Here is a 20142-nt window from a genome sequence, read left to right on the forward strand (position 1 = left end):
TCGGTCTTGTGGATCTTTGGACTGGGGAGGCCACCGCACCTCGCCCCAGCCTTTCTACGCGCCTGCTTGGTAGTTGAATGTATACGGTTAATCTGTCATTATTTTTCTCGTCTTAAGTGGTACTTGCTGATTCAGAGATTAATCAATGTGAAATGCAAATTACATATACTTCAGAAACAAAATTCTAAGAACATATTAACATTCTAACCTCTCTTCTTAGGAAATTGGTTTATGGTATGAAAATATTTTGGAAGTGAAAGGCCGAGATTGTTGTTTGTGTGTACTCGGTGGCATCGTATTTCATATAATCCCCTCGAGGGATGGGGAAGATTCGAGTACTTGTATTTCTATCTCTTTTCCTATTGCCTAACCTCCATTTAGGGTGACCAATTAATTGTTATTTGTGGTGCAAAGGGGAAAGATAAAGCGGCAACGAGAACTGTGCATTAACTTAAAACTAGACACGGTCGCCTCTAACATGTAGGTAGCATTCCCGCTATCTATTATCTCTTTAAAGACGTGAGTATGCAGAAAATTCGCTATTGTTTGTGTAATGCTTATTATGAGACAGCCATGAAGTACACCTACTTCGTGGATGATTCCTTAGACTAGGCATGGAATATCAAGCGCATGGAGTTTCCCATCTTTGAAGTTGAAATGCTGGATGGAATCTACAACTATCTAATATAGGGATTCCTGGAACAGAGTTCCCATTATCTTATGTTTTCATGTAATTTCAGGCAGACCGCCCATAAGTGAGGTACTATTAGTTAAACTTCATGCATTGGTATTTAATGAATATGCATGGAATTCAAGATTCTCATCATCTTTTTTTATAACAAATCAGAACTCTAAAGTCTTTATTTGTTGATAGATATGTCAATCCATATAGTTGAAACAGACCATTGTTGGGAATGTTTTGGATTTCTCGACAAATTCCCGTAGAGGAGTTCCACAGAACTAAGGAACGTGTCCTATGAAGTATATTACACCATGAAAGGTACCAACTTTGGACATTTTTATTTGTCTTTCCACAGAAAAAGATACATTTTAAAGTCTTCAGGTCTCATTCTTGAATTAGAATCCCAGTAAAACATCTTATTATACTAGCCTTATTATCATGATTTTTTTATCATCTATTATTGGCTTATGAGGAGCATGTTGAAAGCGTAAAATATAGAAATAGACTCAAAAAGTCTTTTCCAAACCATGCAAACTATTCTGAATTTGAATATAATTGATGATGGTAAAAACGAAAACATGCGAGCCAGTTTCGTCTTTTCTTAAAACCATTGTAGCAGAATGAGGACACATGAGCCAACATAAATATTTGATGATTGGCGTTGAATTCTTGGAAAAATTGGTCGATTCTTTAATCAAGATTCTGGATTCTTGAAATAAAACCTTGAACTGGCGTAGAATCTTTTATTTCTTGAGATGATATAAAATTTGAAAGTAGTTGATTAAAACTATTAAAAACTGAATTTTGGAGAAATAAACTTTGAATTAAATGCATTTTGTTTTCCTTTTTATTTTTACCTTTATGAATTATTAACAAATTTATCATTTTTCTGTAACATCTTTCAAATTACTTTGCCCACCAATTTATATATTTAAACAAATATGTAATACCCACAATTTAAATTTATTTTCATATTTGTTTTTTGTAATTTATTTAATATAAATGATTATCACTTGATCTTTTATTTTGAAAAGTTATTTGAATCTAAACTGAAAATTATATATAGAAATTGCACAAAGGGAGATTTTCAAAAGGGTAGATTACTATAAAAAATTGTCTTTTAATAAAATACACTAACTCACCCCCTGGTTTTTTTAAATTTATTATGACATCCTTTATATTTAAATATATTGTAATATCACATCCATCAGGTCACTTTTTCATTAGTCAATTTTGTCAGACGGTTTAAATTTGACCCAAACTTATTTTTGTCCAATACATTTCATCCGAAAATTATCAACAAAAATTACTTTTTTCTAAAATAACAATAAAATTAATTAACTATGATATAATATTTAAATAAAAATGTATTTATAAATTTTACTAAACATTTTTAAAAAATTAAATAATATTTCAAAAACTAAATTATTAAAATATGGCTGTTTATAAATTTTATTGAAAGTGAATATATTAAATAAATTTTAGATTCATATATCATCATATTTTAATAATTTTCATATATCAATATAATTAATAAATAATCTCTTACAAAACAAAATTAATATAAAATCAATGTAATTAGTAATAATTAATTTGTTGAAATGTTACTTAATGTTTTTAGAATTTTTTTATCAAATATATAAACATATATTTATTGAAATTTTATAAAAAAAATTATTTTTATTATTATTTTTATTAAATTAATTATTTATTTTTCTAAAAATAAATAATTAATTTAATTTTTAAAAAGAAAATTGACATTTTCGAATGAAACTGGACAAAAAATAAATTTAAGGGTCAAATCGAACTATTTGACCGAATTGGCTAACTAGAAAAGTTACCATATGGTTGTGATAGTACAATATATCTAAATATGAGGACTAATAACCATCCATCCTCCTCGATCTTTACCTTAAACTTCACTAAACCCCCTATACTTTCAAAAACTTACCTAAATCCTTGACTTTATGGCGGCGCACATTCACGGTACTTTAAAATGAAATTACCCTTAAAAACAATTCGGCGGCTAGCGGCCCCACGTCACCTAACATATCATAAAAAAATTCAAAAGAATTTGAAAGAGCCAAAACATCCCTAAAATAATTCAATCAAACCTAAACTCAACCACATTCATTCTAACCAAACCAAAACCTAACCAAAAAAATTTAATCAAACCATCAACCGACGTCGGTCCAGCCATCACCACTGCTCCAGTCACCACTGTTTGTCTTCTCAGATTTGTCGGCCCGCCGCCCGCCACCGGTTGTCATCTTCGGCGACCAGCTGTTCTTGAAGAACAAATTTACATATGTTCTTATAACAGATTTGAGATATGTTCTAAGAATAGATCTCATTCTTCTCAGATGAACTGAGAAGACTGAGTTCGTCTTCTCAGTTCATCTGAGTTCGTCTGAGATCTATTCTTAAGAACAGATGTGAATATATTCTTCAAGGACAAATTCACATCTGTTCTTAACAGATGGTCGTCGGAGACCGACGGCGGGCGGTGGGTGTTGGTCGGATGGTTGGATTAAATTATGTGTAGTTAGGTTGTGGTTTGATTAGATTAAGTCTGGTTTAATTTTGGTGTAGTTAAATTAAGGGTGTTTTGGGGTTTTAAAATATTTTTGGATTTATGATCAAGTGGCGCCGTTAAATTTTTTTTTTTGCGCCGCTAGCCGCCAAATTTTTTCGTAGGGGTAATTTTGTCCATAGGTACCGTGAATGAGCGCCGCCATAGAATCCGGAGGGTTTAAGGAAGCTTTTGAAAGTATATGAGGTTTAGTGAAGTTTAGGGCAAAGGTCGAGGGAGGGTGGGTGATTATTCATCCCCAAAATCATCAAAATTAAACACCCACAACTTCATTCATTTAATTAAGGCTTAATCACCAAAAAAACACTCATCTTTTATCCCTTTTTCAAATACACTCTGACGTTGCAATTTTGTCAGTTGCACCCTAATTCACACCTTTAGTTTTCAATTCCACCCTCAAGTACTAAATTGATCGCCTTTTCATTTGAAAAAAGTTAAAATAAGTCTTTTTAACTTTTTATGTGGAAAAGAGTTCAAACCGAGTACTTTATACGGGTTTTTATGAATTTTTCCGAATGAAAAATAGTCCAATTTAATTTTGAGGGTGAAATTGAAACCCAAAGGTGCGAATTAGGATGCAACTGACAAAATTGCAACATCAGGGTGCAACTGAAAAGGGATTAAAAGGTGAGGTTTTTTTTGGTGATTAAGTCTTTAATTAATATGAAGAACATATAATTAACCATATACTCATTTGACTAAACACCAAACACCGAAACACCAATATATTCATTTATAGACTAAACATAAACTTCAAATATTAAAATTCTAAATCATAAAATATATAATTAACTTGTCAACCCAAAAATCTAAGCACAACCCACATAAAGATTAATACTTTAATCAACAAATATAGCTTTGCATGTAAATTTTAGCAAAGATCACCGCATAACAAACAACACCCATAACTTAAAATTTTACAATAATATAACACGTATAATTTTCGGATCAAACAAAAATCATCACTTCAAGATTTAATCCAAGAATACCATGAATTTTAAAATTTTGGGTTTTCATTAAAAATCATCATCTAAGCTTTAAAACTTAAAAGTAAACAATACCCATAAATTTATTTTTGAATTTAAGTAAATAATTAAAATTTTAACATTTTTCTCTAGAGTTCAAGAACACTCAAATTCTCAAAATTTCATATTAAAATCACCCATGAAATTTTCAGACTATATAAAACTCAAAAGTTAAAATTTTTATCTCAAGAACACTAAAAACTCAACACTAAAATTTAAGTACTCAAACTTAAAAATACCAAACACCCTTAAGTTTGATTATCCCTTAAAGCCATAATTTGGAGTAAAGTTTGAGCTTTTAAATTTTTAACTCATCACCCATACAAAAACGAAGTGAAGTTTAAAAAAATAATAATCAAAACCCATTAAATTGATCATCTTGAAAAGCCATATTTTAAAATAAAAATTCAATGTTTTTGGTTTTGAAAAGCTACCCACACAAGGCCATATAAACACATATTTAACTATTTTAAAAGCTTTAAATATATAAAATAATATTAAGGAAGGGGTTTGGATACCTTTTAGAAGCTTAAACAAGTAGAAATAATGGAGTTCTTTTCTTTCAAACGGGGTGCGTACGGTTTATTAGAGAAAAATAGGAAGAAGATTTTTTTGTGACTAGTTTCGCATTACGTGCTACGCACGTGGCTCGTGATGTGACTTGTCAATTTATATATTAATTAAATTTTATTATATTTATACCAATTTATTTTATTTTATTTATAATCGGCATAAAATTGACTTAAAGTAATTTAATAATATTATTTCAACTAAATTTTTACTTTTTAATTAAAATTTATGAAAAATGAAAATTATATTAATTAAACAAACAGTTTACGTAAACTAAAAACTCGTGAGTACATATATTAATATAAAACTATATATTCCTAGTAATAAACCACTATAAATATTATTTTTATTTTATTATTAGTTAGATATATTTGTTAATCACAAAGGATTGATGAGCAAACTTTAAATATTTTTTTAAGAAAGAGAACAAAGTTTAGGTATGTAATTAGAATCTTATTTGCAAGACTTTCAATTGTAGAGAGAACAAACTTCCAAATTCTTATTTATTGGACTTTAAGACCTTTATGACCGATTATTATGGATAGATATTACAAATAGGACACCATGATGTAAACAAATCTATATTATATATAAAAGCACGGATGGGGGGGGGGGGACAGGCAAATTTACTAAGTAGCCCTTTATAAATTATTACAAATTCATCAGTTAAATAATGGTTTTATGGTAATTTATTAATTAATTATATTAATAATTAATTAGTCCTAATTTATTTAGAATTTTAATGAAAGTTAAATTACTCCTAAAAAGAGGGTCCCGGCCTAAAGTTAAATTACTCCTAAAAAGATGGTCTCAACCTAAAGTTGGTTTTATGAAAATAAATTCAGATGCAGGAAGTAAAACTATGGGTTTAGGAGGAGATGTTGATTGTGCGGAGATGTTTTCTTTTTAGGCTTAAGAAAGTGTTCATTGGAGTCATATATCAAGACATGCGAACAGAGTGGCTCACGAGCTTGCTGGGCATGGTTAGTTTGTATGGTACAATTTAATGTATACAGATAAACAAGAAACCATAATTCCATAATAAATATACTAAATCAGTAGTTTTATATAAAAAATTTATTTTTATATATAGGTCGATTGTTGGATTGTTATGTTAATGCCCTTTGTATTTTATAATATGTAATTATTAGTTTAAAAATTATGAAGATAGTTAATTAGAGTTAGAGTATTAATTAAAATAAACTAAGTATAATATTATGTTAAAATAATAGTTTAGAGTATTAACTAAAATAAACTATTTTAAATATTTAATTATTATTTAATCATTTAAAATTCTAACTAAAATAAACTACTTCTAATATTACTATTTTAATTATTATTTGATATTTTATTTATATTCTCTATAAATAGGATAGATTGTTCCTAATTAACTAGCATTTTAATTATTGTTTAATATTTTATACTTACATACAATTTATAATTATAGAAATAATTATTAAATAAATATAAAAATAATTATCCTAATTCATAAATAAATATAATTATCACTATTTGACGAGTCACACTACGAGCCACGTGTGAAACACGTAAAGCGACACTAGTTGTTTTAAAATACTCTATAAAAGGTAATGAAATTATTAACGTTTGAATTTTACAAGAAGTTGAGTTCGATTCAAAATCATTACTTCCCATTCAAATCAAATTCTTCAATTAAGTTATATCTTTATTTATTATTAATAATTAGTAAATGACTATAATACCATAAGTTAAGTAATCAATTTAGTATAAATTAAAAAGGATAGTTCGGTAAATGTGCCTGTCCCCCCCCATCCGTACTTTTATATATAGTATAGATAAAGAAATGTTTGGCTATTTTTTATAAGGATTAAACCATTTTAAGGCCCCTTAATTATATAATTTCTATTTAAAAAGCTCCTCAACTTCAAAATAACACTTTCAGACGCGTTGAACTACTGATCCACCAAACACTGCAATGGACGAACTCAAACAAAACAAAACCCCAATCTGCAAAAACATCCCAAATCTCCTCTCTTCGTTCATCGACACATTCGTCGATTTCACCGTAAGCGGCGGCCTCTTCTTACCACCACCAAATCCCACTCAAACCCAAACCCTAACCACCACCTACCCATCTCCCGCTCGCTTAATTGCAGTCGGCGATCTCCACGGTGACTTGGACAAATCAAAGCAAGCTTTCAGATTGGCCGGTTTGATCGACGACTCGGGCAATTGGTCAGGTGGGTCTGCCACCGTTGTCCAAATCGGCGACGTTCTTGACCGAGGCGGCGACGAGTTGAAAATTCTTTATTTCTTGGAGAAATTAAAGAGGGAAGCTTTTAAGCATGGAGGTAATTTAATTACTATGAATGGTAATCATGAGATTATGAATGTAGAACAAGATTTTAGATATGTTACTAAGAGTGGGTTAGATGAGTTTAGTAATTGGGCTTATTGGTTTAGTTTAGGTAATAGAATGAAGAATTTGTGTGATGGGGTTGAAAAAAGTAAGGATATTTTCGATGGGATTCCGTCGAGTTTTCGCTGTGTTAAAGAAGAGTTTAGTCATGGTTTTAGAGCTAGGATAGCTGCATTGAGACCTAATGGTCCTATTGCTAATAGATTCTTATCTAAGAATGTGACGGTTTTGGTCGTTGGAGATTCGGTTTTTGTTCATGGTGGATTGTTGGCACAGCATGTGGAGTATGGTTTGGAGAGGATGAATAAGGAGGTTAGGGATTGGATTTCTGGGTTGTCTGAAAAATCTTCACCGGTTTATTGTAGAGGGAGAAATAGTGTAGTATGGCTGAGGAAATTCTCGGATGAGTTAGCGAAGAATTGTGATTGTTCGGCTCTTGAGCATGCTCTTGCGACAATTCCGGGAGTGAAGAGGATGATTATGGGGCATACGATTCAAGAAGCTGGGATTAATGCAGTTTGTGACAATAAGGCTATAAGGATTGACGTGGGTATGTCGAAAGGGTGCGCTAATGGGTTGCCTGAAGTTTTGGAGATTAATGGGGAGTCGGAATTACGAATTTTAACTTCCAAACCTTGGTATCAGACTAAGCATAACTCTTATTTGTATTCTGATAGGAAGGAAGGCCTTGGGTTGCTATTACCAGATAATGGACCGAAACAAGTGGAAGTGAAAGCTTAAGAGGATTTGAACTTCACAGGTTATTTTTCCTTGTTGGTTCAACTTGTAGAGATCGTGGATTGTAAAGCATTGCTTGTATTCGATTATTGTCAGAAAGTATTTATCTCAGCACGATTCTTGCCCAAAAGATGTGAGTATCCTACTGTTCAATAATAGATACTAACGTTAGTTAATGCAAAATATTTTCTTGCTGATCAACTTGTTAGTGTGTCAATCTCCTGTAACAGTCTCCTAATAGTTTTGTTTAATTTTGTGTTATAGTTTTCTCCATTACGCTTAGCTGTGTTGATGTATTCTGTTAATTTCCAATCTTTCAATTCTCATGAAATCACGCTTGCTCTGGTACGCGATTAAATGTGGATAGGTTTGTAACTGGGAAACAGAGCGTCATCATGTCTGGATTTTATGGTGCTGATATGTCCCTTGATTGTTTATAGTAGAGATGCTAACTGGTACTGACCTTGTTTTTTTTTAATTATTGTATACACTAATTTAGGAATTTCAGTCAGTACAAAGATTGATCTTGCTTTTTCAGCGATCATGTCTTTTTGTTACCATTTGTTAACCTCGCCTTAGAAAGTTGCTTTCAAGAAAAATTCAAATTAGACTGAATGAAGTTTCTCTTTACATATACTCTCTTTTTCCATGAAAATGTCAATTCTCAGACATTTTGTCCTTGCTAAGTAACATATACGAAACACATTTTAAATAGATTTTCAGATGTCTGAATTTGGACCAGGCATTATAAGGTTAATTGGTTTCCTGTCAATTTTGCCATAAGCTATTATAGTTGTCAAACTTGAGATGAATTGTTTAAGTATCTTGCCATCTTATTATTGTCTCTGCACATACCATTTTCAATTTTTTTTTTTTATCATTTAGTAGTCTTCTTTTTTGAAATGGTGATTTGTGGGATCTCTTGTATTTCTGGCTCTGCACATTCCAAAAGTTTGACTTCTATGTCATTATGTTTAATGGAGGAGTGTGCATTCGGTTCAAAACCGTAGTATTTTAAAATAAAAACAAATCGAACTAACATTCTGATTTTTTAATCGAAACAAATTAATTATTGTTTTGTTTTTTACTGGTTCAGTTTGTACATAAAGTGAACTAGATTTTTTAATTTCAAAACCAAACCGAATTTTAAAAAAATGATTTTTTTTATTATTTTAAATGAAATAGAACTGAATTTATCGGTTCAGTTATTTGGTTTTGTTTGGTTTTTGCATGGGTACTTTGCTGCACATAGAAACACATACTCACATCGCAAGCATCTTAGAAACTCTTGAAAGGGACTAGTTGATAACAGTCCGTTTCACTATTGAAAACTACATTATACTCCGTTTATTCTGATTTTATAGTAACTGTTCTTTCTGTATCTTTATGTAGAAAACTTATGCTGCAAACTCTTGATCTTTTCCTTCGAAAGGCGTTTTCAGCATTACATGGAATTACAGGTAAAATTCCTCCTACTCTGAAGCATCAGAGAAGATCGGATACTTACATGAAGTGTATATGTTCTTCTATTGTAACAGATCTATACATTTAGGATTTTCTATTTCTCACGTTCAAGTTGAATAATTTATTTTCACTAACCTTAATTTCCATAGATTTGTTTTGCATGTTTGTACTGCAAATTTTGTGTAGTTTCTACAACGGAGCATGTATTTGATAAAATACTGATGTGCCAACATAAAAAGCCTAACACTGGGTAAACTAAGGAATTAGAGCTGCACCTACGATATGCATTCGGTTCAAACTGAACTGAACCAAGATTTTGTTTTTCTTTCAAAACTGTACTGAACTAATTTTATTAGAATTTAAACCAAACCGAACTAGTCGGTTTTTCTGTTTGGTTTATACTAAAACCAAACTGGAACTTTTCTAATTTCAAAAACCAATCAAATTGAGATTTTTCTTTATAATTTCTAACCCGAGCGAACCAAGGTTTAATTCGGCTTTTGCACACCCATTCGCATCAACTTCTTTGTGAAGACTGCTGGTTAGATGTACCATGCTTAGAAGTTAGAACATTCGAAGCAATTTTTTTTTTACATACTCAAAACTCTCAAAAACTCTCTCTAACATTTGTTGTTTATCAATTTGTTTACATTGATTACTTGTTGTTTTGTTAGGTGAATCATTTATTGATTTCACATTGTGGGTTATTGATTAACCTTAAAAAGATCAAGTATTTGTAAATTAAGAGTTCATTCTTGTAAAAGCTTCATAGTTGGGTGTTAAACTTCAAGAACCATTTTTTGTAATTTGTAAAAGTTTAGTGGATTTTACAATTTTCAATTTGCGACTGAATAGTGGCATATGTTTGATTTTGAACCAAACCAGTTTGAAGTTTTTTTGTTGAATTTTTCAAACCCTAGCTTTTCTACTCTTCATCTAAATACATTTTATTTTTCTAAACAACCTATATACGCTCATTCTTAAGTTGCATTTGGAACCGTATGACTTTTTTAATATTTCATGTCAAGTGGAGAGGTGGATGATTATTTGTTCAAAAAATATAAAAAAGTAGAAGAGCACAATCTCATTAATATAAATTATTTTTTTATTGTTTTACCAATCGATTATTTATATTTAAATGAGTTTCTATTTACCATCCTAACTCCCTTAACTGCTAAAAGTTCACGTTTTCTCTATTATTATTTTTAAGCAAAATCTTTTTAGTAGAAATCAAGAAAGACGATATCATCTTGTTTTTAGATTTGAAATGTAAATCTTGCATGAATTTAGTGTTGGACATACGTTGAAAGCAAAAAAGAAAGAAGTAGAAGCAAATCCCAAATTGTTTTTGAGCTAAAATAATCATTGCAAATCGTGCAAAAAAGGAGATGATTTCATTTGAATTTTTTTTTTAAAACTGGGTAAGTTTATATTGCAAATTCTCTTTGAGAATTACGTATAATGTCTTAGTTAAAAAGTGTCGTTCCCAAACTAAAAAATCAACACGTATTTTACAATTATTTCATAAAGTAGTCTTTTTTTTTAAATCTCATGTTTGGTTCATGGAATAGGTGCGGAATGTAATAGCTATTCCATATAAAATGACAATTCTTTGCTTTGGTTCATAGAGTAGGTATTTCAAAGAATTGCTATTCTATAATTTTGTGGAATAAACACTCCTCTCAAAAATTAAAGAATGACTATTCCATTTCTTATAGAATAACTATTCTATTTCAAGCTATTTTATTCCATGAACCAAACTCGGACCAAGATAAACGGGCCTGAATGGCCCGAACGAATAGTCATGCCCATTAACAAATCAACCGTTAATGAAAAGTCAATAAAGTAATTAGCGATATCTAAATTCGGTTTTTTTTTTGTAAAGAATAAAAAGGAGAAAGTGAGCAAGAAAGAGTAAAAGTATTAATTATTGTCAGTAGGCATCCATCCAATAAATATATATATAACTGAATATTAAATAAACATTTACTTGTTATAGATTGTAAGTTTAATTCAAATATAAAATAGAATTCATGAGGAACTTGAGTTATTAAAATAAAAAAACTAGAGTATAAAATTGTTTTTAACTTAAAATTTTAAAAACTTTTATTTGAAAATGAAAATGAAAAAAATAAAAATATTTTTAAGTTTTAATATAAAATATAAAAAATAAACTCGCACAAATCTATATAATCTATGAACAAAGGATTAACACGGCTTTCATATTGGTGTTTTGGGATTAAATAATTTTATTTTAATTTTTTTGAATCAATTAGTCCAAAAATTTGTATTTCCGGATCAAATAAGTCGCTTGAGTCAATTACGCCCCAAATTCGCATATTCAGGTCAAATAAGTCCACATTTGAGGTGTACAATTTCAGAGATTTTTAACCTAAATTAAGAGAGTTTTGGATCTATTTTTTCCCGAAAGTTCGAATGAACTTATTTGACCTTGAATATATATATTTTTTGAGTCTAATTGACAAAAAAATGAAATAAATTCATTGGATCGGGAGACACTAGTTTAAACGTTAAGGCCGGGTTTATAGTCTAATGCTTGTTAATAATATTAAGAATCTAGGCTAGTAAAGCTTGGCCTAATGGCCAAGTCCTTCCGAGTGCACGAGATTGGGATCGAATCTCGACTCTCACAGACCATTAATTGTCTGTTTAGTTAATTTTTATTAATCACGCTAACTCCGCTAATAAATGACGTAATTAGATTCTATCTATCCAAAAAGAAGATATTAAGAATCTAACATCAATATTTGTAGTAAATTTATATTAAAAAGGATTTTGGAGGCGATCCGAATAATTTTAGGATCCTTCTTAGCCAAACAACAAACAACCCACTCATTAACCGACGTAACTTCCACGCGCCAAAAAGAGAACGTGTATCCTAAGTTAACACAACGCAACAGCTAACAGTCATCATCATTTTCCTTTCGCCAAACCCTAACCCTAACCCTAACAAACAAACAAACCCTCTCTTCACGTCACTCCATCAAATGAAACCCTAAATCCCCTCTAAAATCCCCATATTACCCTTCAACCACCCAATGCTCTAGAAACACCGTCATCTCCTTCTCAAATTCCACCTCACCATGTCGGAGGCAACTCCTCCGGTGAAAAGAGAAGGAAACGGCGTCGCTTCAGCTGTAGAATCCGCAAAACAACAGACTGTTGCTAATGCTGCTAATTCTGCTAGCTCCATTCCTGCTGCTGTTCTCGGTTCGTCGAGTCACAGGCTGAGGTTAAACCCTAATAAAGATCATAAACCGGATAGCTACGAGGATTTGGAATTGGACTTCAGTGCTTGTGTTTATAGCTCTCTGGAGAGATATTTGCCGCCGAATATGCTCGGCGTTGGTAGAGAAGATAAAGTTAAGTTTATGAGGGAAATTCTGCTGAAGTATTTGCCTCATGGAGAGCGTACCAGGGTAAGGTTTTATTTGCGAATTTTCCATTTTTGATTTGGGGATTTTATTTTTCAAAACGGCATCGTATGGTGTTTCAGAATGTGGAATTTCTAGGGTTTTGGTATTAGTTGCTGGTTTTGTTTTGCAACGGATACCTGGGTTTTAATTGAGAATATGAAATGACGAGAATGTCCTTACTGTGTACCTCTGTTTTTTTTGTTATTAACAAGTGACTCTGTTCTTCTTCTTATAGTTAGTCGGATATTTAGTGAGTTTCTGCGGTCAGGGCGGACCTAAGAAGAGGCCTTGTTATTTTGAATCTTTGAAAGTTATAAATATATAAGTTAGTAGTATAATTTTTTGGCCTTCGAATTTATAACATTGCCCATTTTATAATTTATATTTTGCCAATTTTGCCTATCTTACAAACTTTCAATACAATTTTGCCCCTTATAAAAAAATTCTGGGTCTGCAACACGCTTTCGTAAATGTCTCAGCTCTCAAGCACTTCGCTTAGGTGTTTCTGTAGCCCAGGACAAGATTAGTCTGAAAACAAACTGATCCACCAGTTTTTTTATATGTCCTGATTGTTTTTATGTCATGTTGCTAGTAATTGGAGTTTTGGTGGTTGCATTAGTATTAAATTTATCCTAAGCTCATTTTTCCTGGGCAAGGGCATTATGTCATAGCTTGTTAACTCTTATCGCCAACATATGCAAGATTCCAAAGCAATTAGACATGTAAAATTTTATATCTCTGGCATTGCAACTCATAGTGTACCTGCTCCCTATGCCATCTTCTCCAAGAGAGAGATGAGTGAATTGCTTATATGGTTTCTCCAAGAGAGAGATGAGTGAATTGCTTATATGGTTTAAAATACATTCTTCTAAATTCTTCATGATGTTTTTTTTGCTAGGCGCAGAGGCATAGAGAATACAGGCAGAAAATAATATCAAATTATCAGGTTTGAGATTATGAAATTTGGGTTTTAGACTTTTAGTAGATTAAGGGACATGGTTAGTTTTTGATTGTGTTTTTCCTGTTTTAGTAGCATGGAGAATCGTTTGCTATCTCTTCAACCCCATATTGGTGTTATGTATGTCAGCTAGGTACAAACACAATTATGAACTTGTAAGCTTGTCATACTTTTTATCGGTATTTTTCAGTAAAATGGCCTCTCTATTTGAGATTACCCTTTTAGGATTAGAAAAAATAACTTTGAAAAAATGAGGCTTTTACTAGCTGCTTTTTTTGGCTCTTATCTTCCATGTGAAAGATTTATAGTTTAAATTTAATGCTAATATCGGTCTTAGATTTTTTAAAATAATAAGAATCATTGAACAACTAGGCAAAATATCACGGAATTGACTGGAAATTTAATGCTGAATTTGATGATCATCTTTTCAAAGGATACTTGTAAAAGAAGTTACCGACTTGTTTGGGTATGTGCCTAGATGGTATGGATAAATGGTAAACAGATTACGTTTCTAAATTTGGTGACCTGCATCGTCAAATGAAAAAAGAAATTGGTGACTTGGTGTTCTACAAAAACTTGGGTTTCTTTATTGGTCATTTTTCTCTGAGGTGCATAATAATGTTGTCTTGTGAAGGAATTGAGTGTGAGAGTTACTTTCATGTTAATATATGTTGGCACCAGATGATAATCTGCTGGTTATGTAGTTATATCGACACACTTTGTGGTGTTTGTGCAGCCTTTAAATAGAGAATTGTATGCGATGCATCCTGCAAGCTTCTTCACACCTTCATTTATAAAGGCAATTAGTGATAACAATGAGGAAAGTTTTAGAAGTATAATGTCCGAACCTTCTCCTGGTGTATTCACATTTGAGATGCTCCAGCCACATTTCTGTGACTTATTGTTGTCTGAGGTAATATCTTGTTCTATTTGTCATGTGCCGTTGCTTAAGCTATTTTGTCTGTGATACTCTTTTATAACGCAAATAAGCAGACCATGTCCTGATATTGGCATGCTATTTCAATGTTAATCAACCCTTTTATTAGTTTTACATAAACCTTTGATATTTGTAAAAAAATTGTCAGTCAATCAAATTAGGAAAGAAGATTTTACTGTTGACAAAAATAAAATTTATCTTAGTTCCTCTAGTTCGTCTCTTTTTACATCACTTGACCTCCCAATCCCCCCTCTTTTCCCTTGCCCCCTTCTCTCGCAGACCCCATCTCCTTCTCAACCCACATTTGACCTTTCTACCTCCATTAATCCAGAAAACCTATTGAAATGCTAACAAACTATCAACAATGGCTTCCTTAATCTGTCATTGTCAGTTAAGTGGCAAAGGCATGAAAATGACCATAAGGAAACATCAGATAAAACTTTGGCAGTTAGTCCAAAGAGGAGACGATGGAGTTACTTTTAGTTGTCTTTTAAAGTATGTTTTTTTGGTTGCTTTATAAGGAGCTGTTGGTGTTGTAAACTGCACAAAAGATTTTAAAAAATTCCATTTTTTTAAGATTTGAATTTTCTGGAAGCAAATATTTATAACTTTTATTTTATATTACCCTATTTATTTTCTTATTTTGTTGAATCAAAATTTTGGTTCTTTTGAAGTAGGACTGTATACTTTCAATTGCTCTTTCGCTACATATGATTGCTTTTAGCAAACAGGCCAAGATGTGATGATTTCAATAGGATTGACAAAGTTTACATAGCTCATGATCTTTTTTGTCAATTTATAAAATAATGGATAAGTTAAATAATTAAAAAATTAATTTGTCACTGCTACTTCTTTTGACCAATTTAAAGTTGAGTATTTTGGTTATCTAGTCTCTTATATATGTGAGAAAAATAGATCTCATGTTTCATGGATTTATGTTCTCTTTTATGTCATTTTGCTTTCTTAGGTTGAACATTTTGAGAAGTGGGTTAATGATGCGAGATTCCGTATCATGCGACCAAACACAATGAATAAGTATGGTGCTGTTCTTGATGACTTTGGTCTTGAAACCATGCTTGACAAGCTTATGGATGGTTTTGTACGTCCTATTTCTAGAGGTGATTTATAGCTCCTGATCTTCTTCTATATGGTCTTATCAAATTGTAAATAAATGTGAATACATATTATATTCTTTTTTCCTCTGCAGTTTTCTTTCCAGAAGTTGGTGGCTCGACTCTGGATTCTCATCATGGTTTCGTTGTTGAATACGGCGATGATAGGGATGTTGACTTAGGTAAGTTTTTTTTTCTTTTTTTTCAAGACATTCTTTTGCTAAATATCATGTCTATTATCAAGTGGTTTATAGATGGAACTGTCTATGATATTGAGGTTCAAAGTGTACATTTTTTTTTATGGATTCTAGCTTATTAGTGTTGTCATGATGTCTTCTAATTATTTATAAGAGGACTAGTACAAGATATGGTTTATATATGGATAACTAGTAGATTTCCTATAATGTGGAAGCATGTACATGAAGATAAGTTGTGTTGGTAATGAAAGTCCATATGTTCTTTTACACATAAATGAGAAGATATTAGCATTTAGAAGAGAAACCATAAAGAAATATTCGATTAAATGGAGTCAGGAGTTTGAAATAGAAGAAATTGTATAGATTTATTTACAATTACATTTCAATCCTGCACACCATATTTGTTAGTCTTTTCCAGGGGATATGAGGGTGAAGCAAAAAGTATTCCTCAAACTTGAATGGTAGATGAGAATTTTTACAAATTGATCTAGTATTTAAAAAGCGGAAAAATGATAGAAGTTTGGTGAGTTTATTGTAATAGGTTTGCTATAAGCTTTGTGTGTTTTGAGAATAAATATATATTTAATAATCGTTTATGAAAATAAAATTAAATCATAAATAATATAAATAATTTTAACTGATTATCTTAGTAGATTATTTAAATTTTGAATTTCACAATTTCTAAGAATTTTGATACCTTAAACTAATTTATATGTGGTTGTTTAAATGATTAATAAGACACTATTCTATTTTGGATGTTATAATTTTTTAATTGAGAATTAATTTATTTTATACTTCTTTAGTTGCGGTTCAACTATGGCCAGATCGGGATTGACAATTGTGATTTCCTCCCAAAGGACATTAAGATCTATAGTAGATCCTTCTGATGTCAAGTCAGCTGATCTAGTCTCAGTCAGCTTGTCATTTTCATATATTTGAAGTCACATGGCTCCTTTGTTTAAACAATGATTGCGACTTAAAATGCTCTTTGGAATTTTTTTAGAGAAGTATCCTTATTTGCATATGCGGCAATAGTTGGTAAAGAATTGAAGTGATCCTGCATTGTTTACATCAAAGAATATATGTGCATGGGTGATAATAATCTTTATAATCTAGTTTAGAAGTCTATTGGTTTCAATTTAACAAATAAACTTATCATTCCTGCTAATCTTTCCATTTAATCCATATCACACTCTGAATTACATGAGTTTCTACAAAGAAGATGTACTTTCAATTGTTTTGATATTTGATCAAACTCATCCAATCTGAATATCAATTATAATTGCCATTCTTAGGTTTTCATGTTGATGACTCGGAAGTGACTCTAAATGTTTGCTTGGGTAAGCAATTTTCTGGTGGAGATTTGTTCTTCCGGGGCATACGATGTGAAAAACATGTAAATACAGGAAGTCAGTCAGAGGTATGTTGGGATTTAAATCTTAGCAAAGACCTAAGAATTATTATTTTTTCTAAGTAAAACTTTGTTTTTTGTGTTTACTTGTTACTACACTGTCAATGTATTCTAGTTTCTAATTATTTCTAGCGTAGCACAGCACTGTAGTCTACTAGACTAGATTGAAGATGTATGTTTGTTTTGTGCTTAAAAAAGTTTTTGAAGATGCTGGTTGTCTTGTTTGTCAGTCCTGGCCGCCTATGAGATTTTGCATGTCATGAGACCGGAATAGCAGCATGAATCTCTGCAAAACATTTTTTCCTGTAATGGAGAAGGCAAGATGTGTTGCCCAATGTTCTTCAAAAAGTGTTATTTTCTATGTTGAACTGGTGGGTGGTTCTGGTTAAACCTTTGACCATGTAAGAACATGCCATGCAGAGAATTTGTGACTGATCAACAACAAGTTATCTATGACATTGTCTGTTTTGAGATGATTCTGTTAAACTGACTTTGGAACAATGCTGCTTGTGCTAGATGATACATTGTCATTAAGGCTATATATGGTTTACGAAAAGTGTATTATGTGCTATTATGTCTCTATGTCTCATTACTAGCCTTTAATTTTTCTGTGATAGCTTTACTTACATATTTCACTTTTTTGTTCTTTGTTCTTATTTTCCCTATCCAAACAGGAGATCTATGATTATAAACATGAGCCTGGCAGAGCTGTGCTTCATCGTGGTCGTCATAGGCATGGTGTTAGAGCCACAACAACTGGTCATAGGATTAATATGCTACTTTGGTGCAGAAGGTATTTAACCTTTTCATGTTTGTCCTAGATTACTTGCTTATGAATTATTAATGAACTTCATGCATCTTTTTTCAGACATTAATTAAGGTTGATCTTCATATCATGTTTTGTCAATCATCATGTCATTGTTGTTTTAAGAGTTGAATCAGTCATTTGATTGTTGCATGCCACTCATGTCAGGCATATAGCTATGAAGTTTTTATTTATGTAAACCCTGTCAGCGCAAGAGCTATGTTTGTTCTTTTTGGGCGTGTCATCTTATGATATTATCAATTTTAATCTATTCTCATCTAGTATTCTACTGCATCATTTATTCCTTTAGTCATTGCTCTGTTCATGAAAAGTTCCTCCAAGAGGTTCCAATCCAACTAAGTTTGAGAAATTTTGCTATTATCTGTGAATTGCTTTAACTGCTTTGGAGTTATCATCTACATATTTTTTTATTGGAACACAATCGCCTTTTGTTGATTGTAGTTAATTTTCTTTAATTTTTTTGGTTTGGTATTTTTTTAATCGAGTCTTTCGTACAATTGAAATTGCAGACATTGATTGACTTTGTAGCATTCTCTTCTCTCTGTTACAGTTCAGTTTTTAGAGAGATGAAAAAATATCAAAAAGATTTCTCGACTTGGTGTGGCGAGTGCTTGAGTGAGAAGAAAGCAAGGCAACGACTGTCTATTGCTTCTACCAAGTCGGTAAGTTTATTTGGTCTTGTTTTTATTTTGTGGTAGGTAATGATTTTGATTTTTGCTCCATCAAACAAAAAGAAACTTACATTAATCACTAAAACTCCTTTTACAACTGGTAACGAGGTGACAGACAAAGTCAGAAATCAGAAACAAAACCAAAATACAACTAAAAAAAATGGAAGCTACTTACGAGCTACGCCTTTTATGCACTTTTAGACACCTCAACCACTCCTCAGGAATTACAATATGAACATTTTAGTTAAAGAGTTTTGACTTGTCTAAAATTCATTTGCTGAGATCGCGTTTGTGATATTATCATATGCTCTAACAAGCAATAATTAACTCTGTCCACTTCAACAATCATCTGTCTTTTTAACCCTTCCAACCCGAACAAAGAATTAGAACAGCAAGTGTAGTTTTGACGGACTATCCTCAGAAAATGACGCACTAATAATTTTATTTTACTGCTATGCACGTGGCTAGTAATGTCATCCGTTTATATATAATTTAATTATATACTAATAAAGAGATTATATTTTACTGTCTGCCCATCCATATTTTTAAATATATAGTTACTAGTTGATTAATTTACTATTTTCGACATTAATTCAAGTTAATATTTTGCAGGAGTTACTTAGAAAGGAGGGTGAATTTACAGCATGACTGGTCATTAGAGTCAGGTGACTGTTAAATTATGTAGCTTCAGACTTCACCGAGATGGCTTAACTAGACTCGGTTTTGGTTAACCTTATAAAGTTTACTTCTGCAACCTGCACTTAATCTCGACTTGGCGTAGAATGTATAAATGATGCTTGATAAATGGGGAGATTTTGTTTGTAGCAGCATGGCTATGGATTTTTTTGTAAAAAGATTGAAATTGCTCTAGTTAACATTGTAACATACTAGGAAAAAAAAACCACATTGGAATAGGTGATAGTTTTGTAACTTGTAATGTATATGATTTTCAGTTAAGCAATTAATTCATCTTATTTCTGTTAAATATGAACCACTTTTCTGCACCGAATTGATAGATAGTATCTTTATTTTTCTTATTTGAAATATAGGTAGTCATTTATTATTCGAATAGAATGTATTAAAAAAATAAAGATATTAAAGAAAAATTTCTGTTACATTTCAA

At 31.4% G+C, this 20142-nt stretch overlaps 2 protein-coding genes across 3 annotated transcripts; both read left to right on the forward strand.

The window, feature by feature from the left end:
* The first annotated feature begins 6764 nt into the window (after positions 1-6764).
* On the forward strand, positions 6765-9646 carry LOC126653669 (shewanella-like protein phosphatase 2). Its single transcript, XM_050347607.2, has 2 exons — positions 6765-8139; positions 9399-9646. Exon 1 carries the CDS (start codon positions 6825-6827, stop codon positions 8007-8009), a length of 1185 nt encoding a protein of 394 aa, XP_050203564.1. The 5' UTR covers positions 6765-6824; the 3' UTR covers positions 8010-8139; positions 9399-9646.
* Positions 9647-12323: 2677 nt separating this feature from the next.
* LOC126653422 (2-oxoglutarate and iron-dependent oxygenase domain-containing protein CP2) lies at positions 12324-20004 on the forward strand. Of its 2 annotated transcripts, none has more exons than XM_050347315.2 (9): positions 12324-12910; positions 13806-13853; positions 14602-14778; positions 15770-15920; positions 16010-16096; positions 17407-17531; positions 18197-18315; positions 18899-19010; positions 19632-20004. In XM_050347315.2, exons 1-9 carry the CDS (start codon positions 12575-12577, stop codon positions 19665-19667), a joined length of 1191 nt encoding a protein of 396 aa, XP_050203272.1. In that variant the 5' UTR covers positions 12324-12574; the 3' UTR covers positions 19668-20004. The 2 variants fall into 2 exon arrangements, with proteins under 2 accessions (XP_050203272.1, XP_050203273.1); XM_050347316.2 differs by having other exon boundaries at positions 12325-12910; positions 13812-13853.
* Positions 20005-20142: the final 138 nt, after the last annotated feature.

Source organism: Mercurialis annua, linkage group LG6 (assembly GCF_937616625.2).
Source record: "Mercurialis annua linkage group LG6, ddMerAnnu1.2, whole genome shotgun sequence".
In the NCBI taxonomy this organism is placed as follows: Eukaryota; Viridiplantae; Streptophyta; class Magnoliopsida; order Malpighiales; family Euphorbiaceae; genus Mercurialis; species Mercurialis annua.

Bases quoted from the DNA above. Each gene is read 5' to 3' on its own strand.
- LOC126653422 (XM_050347315.2), top strand. From the start codon at position 12,575: ATGTCGGAGGCAACTCCTCCGGTGAAAAGAGAAGGAAACGGCGTCGCT. The intron at 14,779-15,769 runs GTAATATCTTGT...TTGCTTTCTTAG, and splicing joins GTGACTTATTGTTGTCTGAG to GTTGAACATTTTGAGAAGTG. The intron at 15,921-16,009 runs GTGATTTATAGC...TTTCCTCTGCAG, and splicing joins TGTACGTCCTATTTCTAGAG to TTTTCTTTCCAGAAGTTGGT.
- LOC126653669 (XM_050347607.2), top strand. From the start codon at position 6,825: ATGGACGAACTCAAACAAAACAAAACCCCAATCTGCAAAAACATCCCA.